Source organism: Amia ocellicauda, chromosome 8, assembly GCF_036373705.1.
Source record: "Amia ocellicauda isolate fAmiCal2 chromosome 8, fAmiCal2.hap1, whole genome shotgun sequence".
Taxonomy (NCBI): domain Eukaryota; kingdom Metazoa; phylum Chordata; class Actinopteri; order Amiiformes; family Amiidae; genus Amia; species Amia ocellicauda.
Window position 1 is genome coordinate 40,119,471 of NC_089857.1, and position 24,027 is coordinate 40,143,497.

At 37.5% G+C, this 24,027-nt stretch overlaps 1 protein-coding gene across 4 annotated transcripts; it reads right to left on the bottom strand.

Moving 5' to 3' along the window:
* Positions 1-899: 899 nt before the first annotated feature.
* On the bottom strand, positions 900-22,374 carry syk (spleen tyrosine kinase). Of its 4 annotated transcripts, none has more exons than XM_066711383.1 (14): positions 22,061-22,374; positions 11,517-11,969; positions 10,791-10,951; positions 9,006-9,144; positions 8,652-8,724; positions 8,398-8,435; positions 5,576-5,638; positions 4,436-4,490; positions 3,838-4,015; positions 2,959-3,168; positions 2,449-2,638; positions 2,003-2,143; positions 1,603-1,715; positions 900-1,469 (listed from the first exon to the last, which is right to left on the bottom strand). In XM_066711383.1, exons 2-14 carry the CDS (start codon positions 11,916-11,918, stop codon positions 1,397-1,399), a joined length of 1,836 nt encoding a protein of 611 aa, XP_066567480.1. In that variant the 5' UTR covers positions 11,919-11,969; positions 22,061-22,374; the 3' UTR covers positions 900-1,396. The 4 variants fall into 4 exon arrangements, with proteins under 4 accessions (XP_066567480.1, XP_066567479.1, XP_066567482.1 ...); XM_066711382.1 differs by having other exon boundaries at positions 3,838-4,018; positions 22,061-22,373; XM_066711385.1 differs by lacking the exon at positions 5,576-5,638.
* Positions 22,375-24,027: the final 1,653 nt, after the last annotated feature.

Here is a 24,027-nt window from a genome sequence, read left to right on the forward strand (position 1 = left end):
GTTTTTCTCAGAAAGCCCAGTTTCTGAACGGCTTTAATTGCACACTGTCAATATGCTATTAAACATGTTTCTTGGTATATATAGTAAGAAACATTATTTCATACTCAAAATAACCTACCCTACCATGTGCAGGAATACACACAGACACATACTGCAGCGTGTCTTTGCATGTGTAAATGAAGGGCAGATGAGTGACGCAGGGTCGTGCTCAGTTCTTGCTGGTTGGTGAGGGTGTGAAGTAGAGAGAAGCTGTTCTCTGGCTGGTGCCGGTGCTGTTGATTCTGTGGCAGGTGTGACGGTGCCACTGAAGTCCGGGGGAAGAGAAATGTGTCTGGCAGGAAGGTTGCACTGCTGCCACATGACAGACAAGAGGCTGTACGTCCCTTTTCACTGAATGAGTGTCTTCATGTAGGGCAGGGGATCCCAACCCTCGTCCTGGAGCAACCCCTCCGCTGCTGGGATTTGTTCCAACCAAGCTCTCAATGACTTAATTGAACCTTTAATTGAACTAATATGTTTTTTAATTATTTTAAACATTTAAGTTAAACATTTTGTAAGGAACTTATTCTCAGTTACACGATTTAAAAAGTCAAATGTAAGCAAATTATTGGTTCAATTAAGTAATTGAGAGCTCAGTTGGAACAAATCCCAGCAGGGTACGGGGTCCTCCAGGCCTGGGGTTAGGAACCCCTATTGTAGGGTGCATCATCCAGTCATGGGTCACCTCAGCATGTCTTGAGAACACGTGTGAATGGGCAAACATATTTATATACCAAGATACATGACTTTTGATGTATGTAGAAATGATGTACGTAGAAATGATGTACGTGGCAGGCAGTGAAGGTGCAGTACATACAACACTACATCAGGGTGTGATGGGGTGGGTGATGGCTGTCATGTTCGTTATTCAAAAAACAAATTTATTTCAACATGAATGATAAACAGGGACAACCGAACGAGGACAGGAACATCAATATCCAAAGGAAGCTTTGTCACAGTGCTCTGAAACTGGTAAGCAGAAAAACAAACCCGCTAATAATCCAGTGTTCATGTACAAAATAGAGAGATCGATAACATGTTTGTTACAGAGAAAAAATAAAACACCTCGACAATAGAAGTGGGGACTGAAAAACCTACATTAGCAACATACTTTTGAATATTGTAAAACATGCCTTCCATGGGACTGTACTCCACATATATAGTGGTCTTGTTAGTCTCTACCATTCACTGTTTATTTTACTCACAAAACTACTTTGAGTAGCCTGAACTAAGCAGCACAGAGCTTTTAATTGAACACAAATCATTATAAAACAGAAAATAAAATACAATGGCACATTCGCAACTCTTTCTTTGGCAAACTTGTACAAACTTTAATAGATATGGCTATTTTAATAAGTTATTGTGCAATGTCATAGTAGTAGTCCCTTAGTCTTGCTTCGACAATGTTGAAACCCGGCCTCTCCTCACTCCTGAAAGGACAGAAAGTAAAAGGTTATCAGTTAATACAGGATCGACAATTGTGATTTAATGAAGATGTGTGAAAATCATTGCAACGTCAAAACCAAAGACTGAGGTCCACCAGGTGTTTATTCTTCAACTCACTTGTAGGTCCAGCATTTGCGCATGATGTCATATATTTCGGCAGGGCAGTCTGGCGGCGCTTCCATCCGATCCCCCCGTTCAATCATTTGCATCACATCACTTCCTTTCATCCCCTAAATCCACAGAAAACAGATCATTAACATGTAAAGCAAGTCAATGTGACCATACTGGACTAGAGAGACTATATCCTTCAGGTTTTGTATGGGTCACACTCACACAAGGCATGTATTAATGTGCGTCTCCTTTCATATATAATGGTGAAAAAACATGGAAATTGAATACATAATGGGAGACTTCAGAAAGGAGTATAACACCAGGGCTCCTGTACAATTGCACCTATGCATCTCTCTTCACACTTAAGATTTAAAAAGACACTTTTCTTCAGTTGCCCACAACTTACTTTGTATGGCTTCTGTCCATAGGAATATGCTTCCCACATCAGAACCCCGAAGCTCCACACGTCACTCTTACTGGAAAACCGGAAGTAGTTCATGCATTCTGGTGCATACCATTTCACTGGCCATTTTCCATGGGTTTTAGCCTGAAAGAGTAGTCACATTGTCATACATTGTCATAGGTACAATCTCTCGTATTTAGATCAACAATTCCTGTTCTGTTCCCGCTTTTTTAGCATTCACAAGTGTTCGAAAAGCCAACAACGCAGCCATAGACTTCACAGTTAACTGACAAGATTGAGAAGTTAATTGATAAGATATGGAATTTCTTTGGTTTAAAACAGTTCAGATCCATCAGTTCAGGTTTGTGACGGGCTGTCAGGAGACGAGAACCTATTTATTAAACAATCAAACAAATCTTACTGTTGCATCTCATATCAATGTAACTTACCTTGTAGTAGTTCTCTTCTGCAGCCAGGGCTTTCGAGAGGCCGAAGTCGCTGATCTTGGCGTAGTGCTGAGTCACCAGAAGCACATTCCTGGCCGCTAGATCTCTGTGTACAAAGTTGTTTTCTTCTAGGTATTTCATGCCCATAGACACCTGGTGGACTAATTCTGTAATATTCTTCACAGATAAGTGCCTGAGGAGGAGAAGAGACAGGAAGTTAACGTAGTGCTGTTTTGAAGTCCTCTAGGCAGTTTGCCCTGCACTGCACGGGCACAGTTCAGGCAGTAGGGCGTGGCAGACGTGTGGAGAAACTGCAGTGAGGACCGTTTACAACTGCAACCTCTGGCCCTGTTCTAGAGTTTGGAAACTAAGGGAATTTCTGAAGAGGAAGCAGCAGAGTGATAATGCAATCTCAACATTAGTGCAGTATTGACCCTTTTCAGAACACAGAAGCATCAGAGCAGCATGTTCCTCAATATCATGTTTACCATTAACGTCAGATCAAAAGCCTACTTGTTTTTCTGCAGGAATTTGTTCAAAGGTCCCAGTTCAGCCAGTTCCATAACCAGCATCAGGTTCTCAGCTTCACAGATCCCAATCATTCGCACGATGTACGGGTCGTCGAGTTGCTGCATGACGTTGGCTTCTCGAAGCATCTCCTCCTTCACTGCTGGGTCGTTGTCGTCATTTTTCAGGATTTTTATAGCGACCGGTTTCTCAGACCTTATAAATAGAGAGGCAGGAGTGTTTTTTTTTTTTTTTTTTTTTTTTTAGTGTTTTGGGGATTTGCCTACAGTGATCAGATCTCTGCTTTTGAAGTCGTGTATCTATAGTAAGAACACCACCTGCGGAAAACTTCAATAAGTTTGCGTTTTGCAAAGAAAAAACACACCGCTCTTTGCTAAGTACTGTGTGTATGACTTCTTTGTTTTCATTTCTGCTTTTCTTCAGGTCGACTGCACTGAGATAATGTAACGGATCTCTAATTATTCATTTTACTGAACTGAAGGACAGAAATGCTTACAGGAGGAGATTCTGATCTGCAAAGGGACTTTCTTTGTTTAGGTGGACTGTTTTAAACATTATTCAAATATTCAAAGGCATTCATTATCTGAAATATGAAACACATGCTATTGTTTACTTTAAGTTGTAAAATAGAAAATGAATAAAGTTAATATTCAGCATGATTTTCAAAAGACATTTCCTTATCTGTGTGCCTGAATAAACTCCTTCCAATGGTTTCATATAAACGGTCTTGTATCCACTTTCAAATAAATCAATTATTGAATTACATAAATCGGGCTTTTAAAATGTCCTTTGTTACCAACTTCCTATCTCACTCATGATAAATATTTGTTTGGGGGTTCAAATCTGTCTCCGTCTGGCACCTACTTCATCATGCGGTAAACTCCTTTCAGGACCTTCCCAAAGTTGCCAGAGCCCAGCTCTCCCTCCTCCAGAACAAGCTGTTTCCTTTCCAAGTGGACGGTCTTTGGCTTCAGTTCTTCGGGATCTGCGTAGGGACTTTCATACACACTGGTATCCATAGGCATCGCCTCGGGAGAAATATCTGCTGCATGAAATAAACACGGAGAAAAACACAACAAAGATGTGATTTCTGTCACACAAAGCAGTCCATGATTATTATTTTCAACATATGTAGAAGGTATGAAGACATATTGTGATCTATCACACATCTGTCAGTAAATGGTTCTGCTGTTGCCTACTTCAGGAAAGACATTTCTTTGGATTTGGGACCATAATGCATCTGTGAAACAATAGTGTGAAGCGCTGGACCTTCCAGTGACTCGTCATATTTCATTTTCACATAGATAACACATGGGCACCATAATAGACTTATAGCCACTTAACTAATTTTGCATTTGTGTGACAACTTAATCACCATTCCTTAACCCTGCGTTTTAAGTTGCTGATTTTTGTTTGGCATTAATAAACAATGCAGACTTTCAGATTACATTTATTCACCTACCTTTGTTTTTATTTACCACTCTGGATTCATAAGTATTAGGTTGTGTTTGTTTTAGCTGTAAAAATCAAAAGAAAAATTCAATCAAATACAAAAGCAAAGGAAAAAAAGGATTCTTAGAAAAAGCTTAATTGGTTCATTAGTGCATTAAAGTGGGAACGAAACATTTGCAAGCACTGAAGCTAAAAACCAGGATTGTCAAGCCTCATTGTATTTGAAGGCACCTTTTTAAAAGTTGTTCAGAAAATTGAATATCTATTTACTGGCCGAGTTAAATTCCGTCAGCTGAGACTTTCCTTTTGGATAATCATTGCTTTCTTAAATATCAGCTTAATTTTACTAGACCACTGATGAGCTTATTTCCAACTAAAGTTTTACTCACTGTAGGATTTCTGTTATACAGTGACTTCTTACACATTTGTTATAATTATAATGTCAGCTGTTAAAAGAAAGGGTTGCCAGTTACCAGGACACACTGATCGAAAATTATTAATTTCTGAAAGAGTCCTGAAGTTCAGGTGCCAGAAAAGTACTGAGAGCTTGACTCACCAAAATGCCGAGGAGAGAAACAAATACAATTAGTGTTTGTACTGAATCATTCAGCAATCGGGTGTTGCTTACCATTCATTCCATTTCAGATTTAAAAACAAAAGCAAGTTAATTGGATGACAATAGACATTTCATTTTGGTACATACAGCCGTAATTATTGAAAAAAGGTTAGCAGACAAGTACAAACACTATCTTTCTTTTTTACCATTGAGTTGGACTTGATTGTTAGCAACATTACTTTGTAGATTTGTTGTAGTAAGGCTTTGCAAGGCAACACACTGTTATTTGTAATTTGTCCTTTTTAAATGATTATTATTATGCTTTATCTCTGATGTGTCTAGATCACTGCACAATGTTACGTCTTGCTTGTAATTTAAATACAAAAACAAGAGCTGGATGCATGTAGGCACAGATTAGGGAAAACATTAGGAAGAGCACCAGCTGCCCCAAAACCATGTTAGTTTAGCAAATCACACATTAGTAGGATGTCAGACTGTTAGTTTATTTTATTTATTTTTTGTTTGGTTTTATTTGGCATGCATCTCCTACCACTCTCATGGTGGGTTAGACAAGGGAAGTGTGTGTTAGTGCACCTTTTTGCTGCCAAGATTTTTGATGGTTTTGAGTTTGGAGATAATTCCACCCGTGGCACCAATCTAGAAACCACAATTTCAAAGAGTAGGTTATTTTCCAAGATGCTACTGTGTTGTTATAGTGAAGGTAAATATGCTGTGCAGTGTTTCCAAAATGTATTCAAGTGTTTTGTTGTATGTAATAGAAAACAAATACAATTTTTTGTATCCATTCACACTTAAATTGTCACTTTTCTCCTCGCATCATTGTAAGTTACAGTTCATTTTGCTACTAAAGCCTACACCAAGTGAAAACTTTGACCTATGTGTGAAATGCAAACTGCAAACTCGTACCCTGTTGTGTTTTGATTCATAAGTAGTAGACTATGGCATCAGACAATACAATACACCATGATAGGGTACAGGTTTGTACTTGCAATTCGCAGATGAGTCAAAGTTTGGATTATGTCTAGGCCTGAATCTCAGCTGCGAGAGTTAAAGACTAATACAAAGATAACGTTTAATATCGTCCTGTATTGTTACCATAATGCATTTAACACAAGCATTGATGACATCTGCAAGAAGATATTGTTTCTAGTTGCTTTTTGAATGTCTAAATAAAACATATATTGAAATAAATTGTACTAAAACAAAAAACAGTAGTAGAATCCCATGTACTTTTCTTATTTAATTTAGATTGTACTACATTGATCAATAGAAAATTGAAGTAAAGGGGACATAGCTGAGATTTTAGTGATAGACACATTAGTGGTGGACACACTTCTGTTGGATTTCTCAAATAAATGCTGGAATGGTAACTCAAGAACAAATCCACACACAAAAAACTATTTTTAAAAAGTCTGTTGACTCAAAACATGGGAACCATCAGACTACAATCATGTGTGAGCAGACCATCTTTAAAAACAAAAGAGAGGCACAAACCAACAACAACAACCAGATAACAGAAACAAGTGGAAAGAAAAAAATAATACAATCAAATCGAACAAACAATAAGCAAGACGAGTACAGTGAGGGAAAAAAGTATTTAATCCCCTGCTGATTTTGTACGTTTGCCCACTGACAAAGAAATGATCAGTCTATAATTTTAATGGTAGGTGTATTTTAACAGTGAGAGACAGAATAACAACAAAAAAATCCAGAAAAACGCATTTCAAAAAAGTTATAAATTGATTTGCATGTTAATGAGGGAAATAAGTATTTGACCCCTTCGACTTAGTACTTGGTGGCAAAACCCTTGTTGGCAATCACAGAGGTCAGACGTTTCTTGTAGTTGGCCACCAGGTTTGCACACATCTCAGGAGGGATTTTGTCCCACTCCTCTTTGCAGATCCTCTCCAAGTCATTAAGGTTTCGAGGCTGACGTTTGGCAACTCGAACCTTCAGCTCCCTCCACAGATTTTGTATGGGATTAAGGTCTGGAGACTGGCTAGGCCACTCCAGGACCTTAATGTGCTTCTTCTTGAGCCACTCCTTTGTTGCCTTGGCTGTGTGTTTTGGGTCATTGTCATGCTGGAATACCTATCCACGACCCATTTTCAATGCCCTGGCTGAGGGAAGGAGGTTCTCACCCAAGATTTGACGGTACATGGCCCCGTCCATCGTCCCTTTGATGCGGTGCAGTTGTCCTGTCCCCTTAGCAGAAAAACACCCCCAAAGCATAATGTTTCCACCTCCATGTTTGACGGTGGAGATGGTGCTCTTGGGGTCATTCCTCCTCCTCCAAACACGGCGAGTTGAGTTGATGCCAAAGAGCTCGATTTTGGTCTCATCTGACCACAACAGTTTCACCCAGTTCTCCTCTGAATCATTCAGATGTTCACTGGCAAACTTCAGACGGGCCTGTACATGTGCTTTCTTGAGCAGGGGGACCTTGCGGGCGCTGCAGGATTTCAGTCCTTCACGGCGTAGTGTGTTACCAATTGTTTTCTTGGTGACTATGGTACCAGCTGCCTTGAGATCATTAACAAGATCCTCCCGTGTAGTTCTGGGCTGATTCCTCACCGTTCTCATGATCATTGAAACTCCACGAGGTGAGATCTTGCATGGAGCCCCAGACCGAGGGAGACTGACAGTTATTTTGCGTTTCTTCCATTTGCGAATAATCGCACCAACTGTTGTCACCTTCTCACCAAGCTGCTTGGCGATGGTCTTGCAGCCCATTCCAGCCTTGTGTAGGTCTACAATCTTGTCCCTGACATCCTTGGACAGCTCTTTGGTCTTGGCCATGGTGGAGAGTTTGGAATGTGATTGATTGATTGCTTCTGTCGACAGGTGTCTTTTATACAGGTAACGAGCTGAGATTAGGAGCAGTCCCTTTAAGAGAGTGCTCCTAATCTCAGCTCGTTACCTGTATAAAAGACACCTGGGAGCCAGCAATCTTGCTGATTGATAGGGGATCAAATACTTATTTCACTCATTAATATACAAATCAATTTATAACTTTTTTGAAATGCGTTTTTCTGGATTTTGTTGTTATTCTGTCTCTCACTGTTAAAATACAACTACCATTAAAATTATAGACTGATCATTTCTGTGTCAGTGGGCAAACGTACAAAATCAGCAGGGGATCAAATACTTTTTTCCCTCACTGTACATAAAATGATGTCAACATGTTTTTAAGAGGGCATGTTAAAGACCCATCTCTGATCATTACCTGGGTACATTTAATTTCCTTATTAATAAAGCAATTATTTAGGAGTTTAATTTAGAAATTATATAAAACAGTGACATCATTCATGTACAAAATAAAATGTTCAAAAACACACAGGACTGACAGACAAACAAATTAAGAAGATGAAATGGATAGAAGGGTGAATACTTACACTGGGGTGATGTTCAGGAAGTGGTGGTCCCTCTACACCTAATAATATCAATAACAATAATAATATAAGAATGGATATATATCTTTCTTTCTTATTACAATACTCAGCACCTATTCCCTGCTACAAAATGTGGTACTTAAAAAGTTTAACCATATTATTATCCATCTTCACAGACTGTTATTTGTTCTTCAATCACAAAAGAAGAACCATAGAAAGATATTTGCGAAAAGAACGACAATCTTAAAATGAAATACCATCAGGCCGTGGACAAGTTTCTGTGAGAACCCGAAGGAGTCCATCGGGTTTGTAGGAGTAGTGCTCCACTAACTGTAAAAGGAAATGAATACACATCTGTATGACAAAATCGTGACCAGTTTTTAGGTATTTGTATGATCTAATACAACTAATTACAAACATTTATATTGGAAAGATAACCAACAAATTGATACATTTACTGTAGTGCAATGTCAAAGATACTATTGTGCTGGTGGAGATTTTAACAAGATAGTGTTCTGATAGTATGTCAATGAACATAAAAATCTATATTATAGAAAATTAGATTTGTATATATATTATCATTGATGTCCTCAATGGGTTTGTACTTTTACCTGCCAGAGTGTGTCGAATTTCTTTCCATCAGGTATCGAGAGCTTCCCCGTCTTGTCTCTGTCAATTCGATAGTGCATGACTTTGCCCCCGTGCAACAGACACAGAGCAAACGAGCCATTACTGTCACGTTGCCTTATTCTGCAGAGAAAATAAAAATTAAAATAAGACATCCAATCATGTGCAATTGCAAGACAAGAGTAGAGCAAATACGCAATCAAAATTGCTATAAACAGAAAGTCAAGGCAGTAATTGGCATGAACGTATTTGGGATTTCAATGACGTCAAGAAATGAAAAACAAAACAAATAAAAAAAAGACTCCCAGCCACTCACCTTAACCTGAGGATGCATGACTGTATGTAATCACAGAATGACTTCACTATACTATTTTAAGGAATTTCTGTTGGTGATCTATTTTGTCACCAGATGGCGCTCAACAGAAATAAATACAGTCGACAATACAATCCTTTTCTTTTTGTCACAGGCACGGACTCAAGCTTGCAGAAACACTTGTCTTTTCGATGAAAAATACTTTTATTTAAGCTAATAGTATTACCTGTTATTAATGTGCAAATGCATGAAATATATGTGAAAATGCTTGTTAACATTTTAACATTCTCTAAACTGAGAAATATGAACTCAAATTCTTGGTGATATATGAAGTGTAAAACAGAGAAACAACCCCCTTAAATAAATTATTTATACAATACAACTTCTGACTATTTCTCTTCTCTTTTTTTTAGCATTTCAGATTCAGATTCATTATTACAATAATGAAAAACTTGGTTTTTACAGTATATAAGAGGAACATATTTATCTAAAATCAGACAGACAAAACAAAAGCCAGACACGTATGTATAGCGTGTGATCTATTATGAATTCCTAAGGCAGTAAATTACATTTTAAAAACTCTGCCCTAAAGAGCTAACTGCAATTGGGGTAAAATAGCAGCGTATACTGTATTTCTGCCAGTGAAAGTATTTCTCGTCATGTCGACAGGCCTCACTGACAGCCACTGGTCATTTCAGGAAGTCACTTGCAGCTTGCTATTACGGAAACCACAACGAACACTATTTCTGAAGCTGTGTGTGAATAGCACCACACACAGCCTTTTCACATGTGCTCATAGAGTAGGGGTAATAGTATTATTATTTTCTGCACTTGCTGCACAGTGTGTTGCATACACACATCATTCAGCAACAACATTGTTCTGCAGTGCGAAAGTAGGGAGACATTTTATGCAAACGCATTTGAAGCTAGGGGTCCCATCAGCCTGATTTGCTACTGGACCAGTCAAGGGATGATGGGTGAGATGTGTGTGAGATTAAGTAAGTATGGGATCATGGCGTGAATCAACAGAAAGCAGCTGTGTGGCTCAGCATGTTGTTTGGCATTGCATGTCTGTTAGGAGGACTAAAGACTTGAGCATGACATTGTGAGCAAGAATATTTAGGGGCTTAAGAAGTACTTTTACTTTCCCCTTAGTGGAAATATATAAAGCTCAATCATTAAAATAAAGTCTGAACTGAAATCAAACAAAACCACGTGCACTCACTGTAGCACGCATTGATCAATTTGCTTTGCCTGTTAATGTTTATCTAACTGGATTAAACACAAGTGCTTGGTACAAGGCATCTCTGTTGAGCAAACAGTAGGCTGCTGTGCTGCACAGTGGGTCAACAGTGCATTCAATTAATCCTCCCCCCTCCGCCAGAGCTTTCCTCTTCACACTTTACACAAAGGGCTTTTGTTCTGCATAATAATATTTGTATAAAATCAAACTTACAAGAATTTGCCGTTTGTTTTTGATCCTCTGAGGAGGCGTGGCTCGGAGTCGTCGCGTGAAATGCTGCCGTGGAACCAGGGCATCTTCTCGTGGGCCGTGGTGGCAATGAGCTTCTCGAGCTGGGGCCTCTGGCTGATGATGGCCTGCTCAAGAGCGCTGCCCTGTTGACATGACACAATATATGATCACTGACTGAGCAATGATAAAATAAAGCAAGTTAGGTCTTCTGAATTTGTCTAGAAATACTCATTCCCTCAGTAGTTATGGCTGGTTGCCTCAATTAGAGGTAACATGAGAATGGATACCAAAACATCTAGTTCTCTTTAAAGTTATCTTGTATATACTCCTCATCCCCCTTCTTCTTTAAAGGCAATTCATCTTAAGAGTTTATTGAGTTTTAGTCCATCTGCAGACGTTGGGCTTTCCAGAGAGCACAGTGATGCTCCTGAATACAGAGAATTCAGTTCTGTGGGGCTGTCCAGTTTGTGTGTGTCTATACAACTCAAACACATATATATATATATATATATACCCAGACCTCTCAGTCCACAATAGAAAATTCAGAGTTCATTACTTCATGGAAAGTCATATCGTTGAAGTCACAGATAAGAAATCCACTATCTACAACCGGGTTAATGGTTGGGTTGGGTTGTTCTAGGATTAAGATTATACAGAGAGGCATGCCTCTTCAGGTCTGCCACGCAAGGAATGAAGGATGGGACCCACCTGCAAGTTCCACGTTTGTTTGACGTATTCCCTTATCAGCTGTTCTTTCAGGTCCTCGAAGGCTCCTACTTTGGGCTGCATTCCTCTGGGTCTGTTACAGGGTTTCTTGAGCAGACATACAAGTCCATCCGACTCCTGGGAGTGGTAGTCGATGATGTCGCTGGGGGTCTTGTGAGATTTCCCCCCGGCAATGACGAAGTTGCCACTCATCTCTCTCTCTATGGTGTAATGGTAGCATTGCCTGCTGTATGCCACCGAGAGAGCAAAGCCGCCAAGGTAGTTACGGCTCTGTCGCAGCAGGTACAGTCCATCGTTCATCCCCGCCTGCCGCAGGTAGTCCTCGGCGTCTTCTCGGGTGATATTGCCGTAAAAAAACGGCAACTCGTTCACTTTGTCTGCCATTTGGAGAGATTCTCAAACACCAGGCCCGACCTCTTCTCTTCTGCTGGGTGCCTGAAAGAAACAAAGTGTTCAAAAATGAGACGTCAGATTCCATGCAGGTCTAAATAAGAGAAGAAAAATACACTTTAATTCTTCAAATGTTAATAGTGCATCATTTTAAAAGGGTGCTGATTGGCGAGAAAAAATACAACCTTTTTTACAGTATCTGACAGCAAAGTCTCCCTTCATTTCTTATTAGTATAACTGAAAATGTTATGGAAGAAATTGGTTTTCTTTAGCTTTCCCCTCACCTGCTGAGTACTGACTTGCTGTACTGATACAGAAAGTAAGCTCCCCGTTATAAATACTGAACAAATTCTTGAACATTTGACAGTTTTGGTTACACGTATATTTAGTTTCATTCAGATCAACTTCCTTATTTTGGGAATTCCCTGCATTGCTAAGCAACGTGTATGTGATATCAGTGTTATTCTAATGCCAAGGCAAAGATCAGGCTGAACTAGAGCTCAGTTTAAACAAATCTTTTATGGTGCTTGCAAAAACCCGTAGAAAAAGGAATTCATTTACTGGGACACCGCCAGATTAAAATACAAAAATGAACCAGCTATGTTATCCCATGTATGCATTTCCATTTCATGATAAAGTAATAATAAGTATTAACAGAAAGATTTCTTAACCTTATTATTCAGTAACTGTACCTAACTGCATATTGCAAACTGTTCTCAAACCCTCCTCTCCCATCATGCAACACTGCAAACGCCTGTTATATGTGTGTAAAAATGTGTGTGTGTGTGTGTATAAAAGCATGAAAACAATGTCAAAGTATAGCCCAGTTGCAGAAATGGCTGAGTGGACTTGTGTCATCAGACTGTCATTCTCAAAATGCGTTTCTGATATTTCAGATCACTCCACCATTTTCTCATTGCAGATCTACAGGATTTCCTGTCATGCTGGTATTCAGTGTGTAACCAAGAAAACAAAATGCCCACTTTCTTAAATAATTTTGACCAACATTTCAGAAGAGGTGATAATATCAGATCTGCATGCATAAAGCAGCTGTTTCCGTGTTGTTTTTTGCAACAGCAAAGTGAGTGAACCCAATGTCTTGGCCGCTGCTTTGTCTGTGTTGAATGCTAAATAGGACACAGTGTGGCAACACAAAGGGCAGGCGAGGTTTACTCAAACCTTTTTACTTTGTTAGATCGGGGTCTGACGTACCTCCGCTTCGGTTATATTAATACTTAGACTTCACACGGACTGTGAAGCACGTGAAATATTTCAATCAAACTCATTGGCAAAACCAAATGTCTTTATTTTATTTGTTTTAAATGAAGAACAAACTTCAACCTCACATGTCAAAAAAGCAGACCACAGCTCTGAATTCCCTGTGTCGTATACAGTTCTTGGCAGTCAGATTGACTATTAGTATTTACAGTACTTCCTTCTCAAAATGCCAATGTGTCAACAGCGTGTATGTTAGCAGGAAATTCCCTTTCGTATAATTAGTTTGTATAGTTTTGTGCTGCAGCTGTAACAGTACAAACAGACGGTGAAAGATACATCACTTTTTCAGTGTTCACTGGCAAAAAAACATCCAAAACATTAACATATTTAACTACAATAGTCTCAACATTTAACTGCTACCTGCAAAACAACTTTTTAAATGAAATGTAATGCTAAAAGGATGACTAATGCACAGTATTAAACAAATGTCTAATATATAGATATACCATACCGATAATATAATATATAGAGATACCCTACAGAGTTTTTCTATTTATAGACCAAGACATGTGCGATCCCAACGCTGACCCATGGGACATCCTGCTGTCCTCCTTCATTGCTAAGCACATCTTCTCATACGTCAGGAAGAAAAGAAGGAATGATTGTGAAAGAGGAGAGTGGGCACATGGCGGACAACAGATGACAAGGAGAAGGACGATTTGCAGAGAGAGCTGAGCCGAGTGCTTTGTGAGGCAGGCAGAGAGCTGCCGGCGGTGAAAAGGAGTCAAGAGACAAAGAGACAAGGGTTCAGGGAGTGGCAGATCAAAAGATGGCTCCTTGAAGTTAAGAGCCTGAATGGGGAGGCGATGAAAGCGAGCAGAGCAATTATCTGGAGAAGAGAGGAGAGGAGGTGAAATCCAAGACACATGGAGTTTGTCTCGTGATCCAGGAGCACAGTCTGGCTCGGGGGGGTGGGGAGAAGAGAGAGGGTGGGGAGGAGGGATGCAGGGAAGAGAGATGGGTGGGAGAGAAGCAGAGAGCAAGGGATGTGTTCGCATGTGTTTATCTCTCAGCTGTGCAAAGCGATCTGTTTCAAATGGTAGACCAAAACATTGTTTATCTGGTGAGCATCTCCTTCATGACTGAAGCAGATTTCTATCAGTAAGTGTCTGGCAATAAACAACATGACACAAAAATAAAAACACGCTTTCTGTGAAAATAATAATACTAATCAAGGATGCAACAACAAAAAACAACAAAAATGTAACATCAAACTAAATACAGTAGATACATATATCTGTTTGGACTATTCTTATTTTAAATAATTCAGGGTTTCCAAGACAATGCAGACCCTGGCTAGATATTGAGCTAATGGGAAGAAAAAAGGCATGGGATCTCAGGAAGTTATCAGTGCCGTGTGATCACCGCTGGCATAAACACGCAGCGTGGAAGCGGCCGTGTGCAGACTGGCCTACAGAAAATAACAGATACGAGTCATTACTGTGTGGCGACTGATGCGAATGTCAAAGCCAGTGTGTCCCAGACTGCTGGGCCGAGCCGAGACGCGGTGATGCGGCCGGCTTGTGCGTGACGCGCTTCCCAGAGAGAGGCGAAACGTGTTGATTGACACTTCCTGTGTGGGGCCGAATTTCATTCTGCTGAAAGATCAGGGTACTACATTAATGGTGCTGCAACCATTTACTGGAATAGGCTTAAGCATGGCTTGTGTTTAATGTTTTCTAAAAGCATGTATTAATTATTATTATTACTATTGTTATTATTTAATAATTATGATTGTTTAGACAAAATCTGCTCAAGAAACCTTCTTGACGTCCTAACATCCACACACTCTCACTGTTTAAATTGTATTCTAAAGGGGTTAAATATCGCAGTAAATCTGTCCTCTACATTTGCGACTGAAAGACAGTATTTAATTGTCTATTTATAAATGCATGTATTTATTGTCATTTCCATGGGGGTGGCTTAACATAATTCACTTCTCCATAGCTGGCAGAAGCCACAAAAGCTGTTAAAACGTTACAACACCTTCCTGCCTCCTGTAAATGTTATGTAATTTCTCTGAGCTGATGTCTCAGGAAGCACTTATAACGTCTGAATTTCTGCTCTAATGATGCCTTTCTGAAATCAATATTTCACGTCTCGTCTTTAGCCAACACTGTCATATTTGAACAATGTTTTAAAAGTGTGTGGTTCCTATTTGCCAGCAGATGTGGCACATTGTATATTATATATTCAAATATTCTTCTAAATTGCATGTAGAATGTCAAGAAGACAGAAATTATGCTACCTTTTGAAATATATATATATATATATATATATATATATTCAAAGTAGTACTATATTCACACACTGTATTGCCGTATGTTTGGTAAATATATCAGGTAAGCGATCTTAAAAGGAACTGATGTTAACCTTGACTTCTGAAGCCGCACTGAGGGATCATTAGTAACTGAGCATTATTTCAACAGGCAATTTTTTTTTTCCCGTTCAAAGCCTCTTTTTGTATACTGAGCATGTGGTATATTTTACACCTTTAAAACATGTTCGCAGGTGTGCAGTCACACAAATAGGTCCGGAAAGACAATGATCGCAGCCTCATGCGTCTATAGAGCAGCTCTTGTAGCATCTCATAACTGAATGTTTCAGATGTGAGTTTCACTTTCTTTGCGTTGCCCCCTCGTTCCTCAGTGTCCTTCACTTTGTCAATCACAGCACTCTCCTCTCCGTCACCCTTCTCTTTGCGATGACAAACAGATGCCAGAAAATAACCAAAGATTGCATTACTGAGAAAGTTCAGATAGACTCAGAGAAAACAGGCATCTCTTCCATAAGCATTGGGGTTCTTTATAAGTGTGCAAATAATGCACAGGGGGACTGTATAGTTTCTTTGACAATCTTTTACTTTTCCTGAATGTTGGACTTTCTCCACATAACACTGGAAAAATGTCTGAAGATTTGCACATGGCACAGTTTTGTCAACTCAGACCTTTTTTAACCGTTTATTTCGGACTAAGCAAAACAAACATCAAGAAACTGCTTATGATGACATGACTTCATTAATTTCGGAAGTCATATAAATATAAATATATAAAAAGAAAGCATGTGATTCACTGAGAATGAACCAAGAGTTACCGAGTTTCGGGTTTACTGTCAGTTGAGAGGATGGAATCCTTTTTATTAAAATTGAAGCATACTTTGTCACGTTTTACAATTTTTCTTTTCTGAACTAAACAATGTGTGAAATCGGGTAAAACCAAATTAAGAATAACCCATAGTTATCATCTACATTTGATTCTATTTACTTAGTAAATGTTTTTAGTTTTTTGATGCACGTTGGAGAATACAAGGACAGAAACAGATGTTGAAAAAAGTTACTCACCTAAGCAACGACTGAAGCAGACATACTTAGACCTGGACCAGCCTCTCAACCTAAGCTTTAAAACCCAAGTATGTTATGTCATTGCATTAGATAGAGGGAAGAATCATCTTGCAAAAAAAGGGACGGTATAAAGTTTTGCAGTCGTAATTTGTGAGTGCCGGTTTGATCAAAATTTAAATTTGGTCCAATCCAAAGTTCTAGCTAAATGCAATACCCTGTCATATTATATCATCTTGCTAATTTTACACAGGAAAATGTTATATTCATGTCAGAGAATTATATAGAATAATGGATTGAGATCTATCCACCCTGATCATAGTCAAGCAAGATCACAAAGTTCTCTCAGCATGGCCCCTCTTATGCTTATGTGTTTGAAGTATATTGTCCTTTGTCTTTTTATACAGAAACAATATTTGTTTTAACTATCAGAAAATAGCTTAATATTGATTGTCATTCATAAAACAAACTTAAACAAAATGTCAAGAACTGTATTCAAAGGAACTATGATACTTTTGGCATCCTGTTATTGCCATAATGAATCGATTCAATGGCCACCAGTGGAATCTGTGAAACAAGGACGGAAGAGAAAAACTGGCCCTGAATTACTGAGAAAAACCTCAAACATGTAAAAACTCATGTATCTCATGTACAAAAACAAAGAGAAGTGCATATATGTTATAGTTTGAACCCCTGACCACAAAAGATTCCAAGAGGATGGAGGGCAGCTCTTTAGACGCTGTTTTGGTAACCAGGCCCCCAAAGGTAGCACTACCAAAGACCAAAAGTCACAGAGGTAACGGAAAAAAGAAAAAAAAGAAAGTGATGAATCTATTTCACCTGCTTTATGTGTGCGTGTGATTTCAGTATCGTTACTAAAAAGCTTCACTATTGTATCAAAGGAATAAAAGGTTTGTATGAATTGTGTTCATTCACCTGTTCGCTGCTATTTACACCAATCTTCTCCCCAGAAATTTACTATTTGTGAATAATTTGTCGCTCTGGAAATCTTTGCTCTTGTCGAGGTGGACACAGTTTTACAGTCACAATGTTTGGTCATGAAGTGGTAAAAATAAGAAATAAAGATAAATGATGACAACTATAAGCGAATTCAGAAAATAAATGTAGTCCTTTGACATTTTAATTCAGCCACCATATTGTTTAAGGTCTATTTCACTTCTATGAAATGCATTGCTAATTGTACACAAAGCGCTTCGCTATATCTAGTCACATTATTCTCAGCATCGAGGCAGTGCATTTGAACAACTGAAAGCAGCTAAAAATAAGAACAGTGTAACCTCAAAACAAGTTTAAATCAAGAATAAACAAACAAACAAACTAGGGGATGTAAAATATACCTTTACAAATACATATTATTTAAATCAGTAAGAGCTTATTTTGGAGCTTACTGTTAACACTGTACAAATAAGTGACATTTTTCTTAATTTCTATTGATATATGTCTTGAACAACATGCAGGAATACCATGTTTTACTGATGTCAACAGAACAGGGATCAACTGCATTTCTAGCTAAACTCAGTTTGGCAAATATATATCTTTTAATAGTTGCTGGGCTATGTATCGGATACAAAAAGGTGCTAGTTATTTGCAACGTTTTCATTAAGTGGACAATATTGGGAAAAAATGCAGTATTTCCCCAGTTGGCCACATCATTAATTGATAATCAATCAATTTACTACTAAAATTATGTACTGGAATTCCTTTTCTGCAAGCTCATCTTTCATGAAATGCGAATTTTATCATTTTCCGCAAACTTTCTTGGGAGTCTGTTCAGGGACATTTATCTCTTTTATGATAATAGGAAATTCTGTCCACACAGCTTCTTCCCAGAATTAAGTAGCACAACAGGCTATCGTACTGCAGTACTGTAGCTGAACTTTATTACCAAATATCTTGTAAAGATGACCAACAACACAGCTACTTCTAGCTAGCTACTTTGTTCCTGTGTGTGTTCCTGTCCTGCGATTGTGGCATATTCAAATAATCAGAAAAATAAATGCCATCAAAACTTACTAGAAATTACTGGACTGGCAATTTTATTACTTCTGACATGTAACTAAATTAATTTAATATCTAAAAAATGGTACAGGAGGCACCCCATGCTTTTGTTTCTAAATGTAAGACATATTGGTTTAAGATGATTAAAAATCCAGGATATACCAAGAAAGATGAGTTATAATCGTGCAATGTCAGTCATACAAAAAGGATATGATGTAACAGTCACAGGACTATATTCCAAGATAACGCATTCATTATAGTTGCAGGTCTTCAACAACAACTCTGTCAAAAAGAAACGCCTCTTTCATCTGTGAAGAATGAAAAATTTTTGTATAATGATTTATGATCAGCATTTTTTTTTTTCAAAATTCAGCAATTATGCCAAGATGTTAAAACTCAGATCTCCACTCTCACTTTAGCTGCACCACTTTTACATTTGCAGGGCTGCGCTTTAAGGAGGGCTTATTTCACAAAAATATGTTTTAGGCGCCAAGCATCACTGGCCAACTGCTGCTCCTTACCCACAGCGTGCAAGCAAGCGTGATCAAACAGACACTGTGTTGACATAACTGTCAAATCTACACAACATGTAGAGATAGAGTATGTGAAGAACCTTTCAATGTCAAAGGAAACACTCACAGCACTTTTCTCTGGGCTGAATTTGTGAAGTGCACCGTTCATGAAATCTGACATGTAAAAGTTCAAGCTGCCTGGTTCTCAAACAATTCATCTACCCCAAAACATAGAAAAGATTGTATTTAAAGATTTAAGAATGCAGTGTAAGTTGTTTCATATACAATATAATATACACATTTTGCTTTGGTCCACATACTAGTATTCTTACATACTGTGTATTGAGTATTGAGCATGTTTATTTAGTAAGAACATGATACCAAAATATTTATATTCAGACTTCACTGAAACACGTCTCTGTGCACAGAGGTCACTACATTACGAACTGTCTAATAATAGCAGCCCAGAAACATATGTCTGAGTTGAAAAGGGTGTAGCTCTCAACTCTTAAGTGAGATTTTCTTCTACGTTTGTAGGCGTTGTTGTATGGGTCAGACTTAAGTAAATACATTGTGCACAAGTGTAGATGTGTGTAGAGAGAACTACTTCACACCCAGTGCTACCATATTTGTAGTCAAGGAACTGGCAAACCTATGATAACATATCTCTGACATGTCTGGGTCATGGACCGCAAATAAAGGCAGATGAGAATATGCTATGATATAGAATTTATAACAGCAATTTATTATAACTTGCAGTGCAACAAAACCATTCAGTGCAAGAAAAATAACAGGAATCCCTTCGGTCTCCATTAACAGGGTCCCAGGTCTCACTTTCACTGCATAATTAAGAGGATGATAGATTGGCACCTGCAGCAATCAAATATTTTGCTTTTTATTATTATTATCTCAAAATGAATGAATTGTCACATTTCAGTTTTAATGAACTGTAACTCGATGACATGGTATTTATTTGCACAAAACCAGGTAAGGTTCAAACAGCCAAGCGCTGTACAGACAATGGGCAGTTAATTAAATAATAAAATGAAACTTACCTGGAAAAGTCCTTAAAAACAAACAAACAGGCAAACTAAATAAGTCTCTTTGGATCTTTGCCCTTTGCAATTATGAAGCAGACATGAAAGAAACTGAAAAACAACCAGTATTTGCTATACCTGCCCCCTCCACACTGCAGCATTGACCTTAAATAGATTTCAAACCCATAAAACCACTTTCTGGGAAACACACACACACACACACACACACACACACATATCGCAAATAAAAATGCAAAAACGTAAAGTAAACGTGTCAACCAATTCATCTAAGGATGTCTGTTTAAAGTGTGAGAGAGTATGAGAACCTTACTTCAAGTTCCTAATCTAAGACTAAGAAAGACTAAATATATGTCATACCTTTGCTATCATTTCATAACACCTGACACAAAGATCAGCAACAACTGTATTTTCCCTGGAATCTATGAAGATATTTGGACGAAATATATTTCAGTAATTTACATCACATCCAGAAAAGATAATTAGTTTAGTCTAACTCATGCTATTTATATGGTCTACAATCTACATAATTGAAAGGTTATGAAAAAGTATATCAAGTTGGTTTTAGAATACAAAAATATAATGAAAATAAATATAAAACAAATGCATCAAAAGCCTAAATCTTTTCTGACATTTCTGATTTAGTTTTTCACAGAACATTTTCTAACAACATCCAGCAATAATTTTGGTGAAAAGCCTTTTCAGTTTCAGCCAATTTTTAATTTGTTATTATATCAATCTTTAACTTTTAATTATCCTCACAAAACATAATGTGACTTTTTAAAGTGAGCATTTAAAGTATTTATAAGATCAATATTATGCTATGTTGATAACTATATAATTTTCAAAGTGTTCATTATACTGCATTTAAATGCATGATCTATGTATCCAGTACTGATATTTTTTCTTTAACATATTTACATGCTATTATTTAAAATTAATTAATTAATTATCAATTAATATAAAATGATTTCATACAATATCAGTCAATTTAACATTTTGTAAGTTAACTTAGAAATACAATGCATTTAATTAAGCTGATCTAAAGGTTGTGGATACATTATTTATTGTTTATTCTGTTTAGTATTTAATCTTAAAATCTCTCTTCATTTTACCAACATCTAGTTTGCTTTTAATTTCAAAGTTACATATTTGTATTAACACAAATATTTGTAAATGATATATGGAAACTCTTATGTAACTCCACACATGTGGGGTAAACATTTCATATATCAAGTTATACAGCTCTATTTGAAAATATTTGACATTTAATATTTAATATTGTAATTGCTAGCCATTTAATTATTTGCTTACATATTTGTTTATTTATATTTAATTCAAAGGTATATTCTATCATATTTAACTGCAATGACCATATTCATTTACTTTCTTTCTCTGTGGAGACCGGTTCCTTTTTTCTTTATCTATTATGTTAACATTCTCAGAAATGCAAAAGACAATATATGTACAGCTTCCTTCTATTTAATATGCGGATTCAATAAATGTTTTAAAATGTTTAAATACTAGTAATGTGTATTTGTGTAATCATATTAATTTGGATTAAATTAAATACAAAGTTATAGTTACTGGCAGCTTTTTGGAAGCTAGTTAATAATCAGACAAGTCATTCAAAGAGGCATGATGTATTAAAAACATATTTCCATATATTTTTCTTGTTCTTTGCTAGTGCTAGAACTGTCAAGAGTGAAACACAGCATGTCTGTGGAAATGCACCTTCACATTCACACGGTAAATTAAACAATATGAAATCACTCAGGTGTGTAACAGTCCTCCAGTTTAGCTTTGATCCAAAGTGTTTGATCTACAGTTATCTACGTACTCTGCTTGCTGGCAGGAAAAAAAATCTAAATTTGATCTGGTTTTGTTAAACAAAAAATACAGATTCACCCATCAATCAATTAATCCAATATTTACCTTTAGAAGGAGCTCCAAAGCCTTTTCTAGCTCTTTCTGTCCTCCCAGATCGAGTGAACCATGTTCAAGCAAGGCAAACTGAACAGGATGTGGTCTTGCTTTGGCTTGGATTCCTCAAGATGATCACTAGGGGAATTTGTATCGAGAGCTCAAACATCAGTTTTCAAATTCAGTCATTGAAGAAAATACACAGTAGATCATATATTACTTTTTTTCACCAATTATTCTGCGCAATGTTTTAGTAATGTGTAACTGTAAGCCTAATTACAAGACCAGCGCTTCTCACACAGGGTAGAGAGCAATGTGGAAGTATAAAACAGCTTCCTCATTTTCAGTAAACTTGCAGCTACTTCCTTAAGAGTTTTTTTTTTTCTTTTCTGCTATCGCTTAACTTCCCCTTTTGTCCGGAGGCTGTCTTAATGAAATCTGTGTACAAAGTACATGTGTGTGTGTGTGTGTGTGTGTGCATGCGTGCGCGTCTACACCCTGTTAAAAACACTGTTGTTCCAGTGTTTTTGGTGACCACTTGGAAATTTCACTGAAATGCATTTTGAATTGAAACAATTATGTAAATATAATATCCAGATCAAAACTTAATGCCACAGAGCACATTTTATGCTTGTAATTTAATGCAAACTTTTCGATTCTAAAAAAAACCATAGGTCCTTATTTAGTAATCACAGATATTCCTAGCAATCTTCTCCCTGAAGAATGGATGGTTGATGTTTCCCCTCTTCCTCCCCTGTGTGCAGCTGCAGAGGGAATACCTGTTCAACTATTCACAGGTGTCTCATTCTGATTCATTTTAGGTTTAGTCTTTCAGTGTTTTTAGACTCATAATTTGATCCACAAGCCGGACCCACAGGTGTAATGTGAGGCAATGGTCACATGGTGTTATGAACGCAGTGATATTGGGCCATTGTGTCACACAACATATTAACAACTACTGTCTGACTGTTTTTCTTGCCATTGGAGTGAATGTTAGGATGGGCTTTTTTGCAGCTTCCTTCCTTGTTTACTTTAATTTACATAGCTATCAGTTTTTCTGTATCTGTTTTGTGGTTGTTTAACATACCTGAAAAATACTGAATTTAAATGTTTCTTCATATAATACCCTTCTGTCTGAGGGGTAACTGAGCATCCACTGTTATTACATAGTATATCCCAAGTCTGGACAGGAAACCACACACTAACATACAAGCCTGTGCTGGGATTCATACATGTTATAAAGACCGTGAGATGTATTACTGTAGGAGCCTCTGATCTTCGATGTAGGCTGGACGTACATGGAATTACTGTACATCAAAATCTAGCAATGTAGCTGCACAATCTCCCATCCCGCATTGTTTGCTATAAAATGTATAAATCTGTAACATTCTACATTAATAACTGACCATGTTGCCTATCAAAGGCTATCATTAAATTAAACAATAATGGAATGACAAAAACACTTTACCTCAAATTATCCTTTACTTCAGTACAACCCCTGCATGTCACAATGTGGTCCTGCTGGCTGAGCAGTGCAGTTAGTGATAAACAGTAGGTGCAATATGAAGTGAAAGAAGTGCTACATTAAAAAAAAGACAATTTTTACACATATAACACAGGTACAAAGATTTGATTAATTCCATCTGTTTACATTGACACTAATGGCTTGTAATGGATGTAATTTCTCGTCTTTATATTTTTTTTTACTAAATGCAGACCCCTCCCAAATTGGTGCAGACCAAACAAACAAAACAAACAAACGTACGTCCATGAACTTGAAACATAAACCGATCTGAGTGAGTGTACACCTGGGTCATCTGTTTCTAAAAACTGACACCTAGTGGTTGACTAATGACTTCAATTATACAATTAGAACAAAAAACTAAAAACACAAATAAGTGTTAACTATAAAGTTACCAAAATGCATCTTGGTACACCATTATTACCATCTGAGAGTAGATCTGTATTTTGAAATAAAG

Bases quoted from the DNA above. Each gene is read 5' to 3' on its own strand.
- syk (XM_066711382.1), bottom strand. From the start codon at position 11,918: ATGGCAGACAAAGTGAACGAGTTGCCGTTTTTTTACGGCAATATCACC. The intron at 10,952-11,516 runs GTGGGTCCCATC...TCATGTCAACAG, and splicing joins AACAAACGTGGAACTTGCAG to GGCAGCGCTCTTGAGCAGGC. The intron at 1,716-2,002 runs GTAAGTTGTGGG...CTGTGGATTTAG, and splicing joins ATGGACAGAAGCCATACAAA to GGGATGAAAGGAAGTGATGT.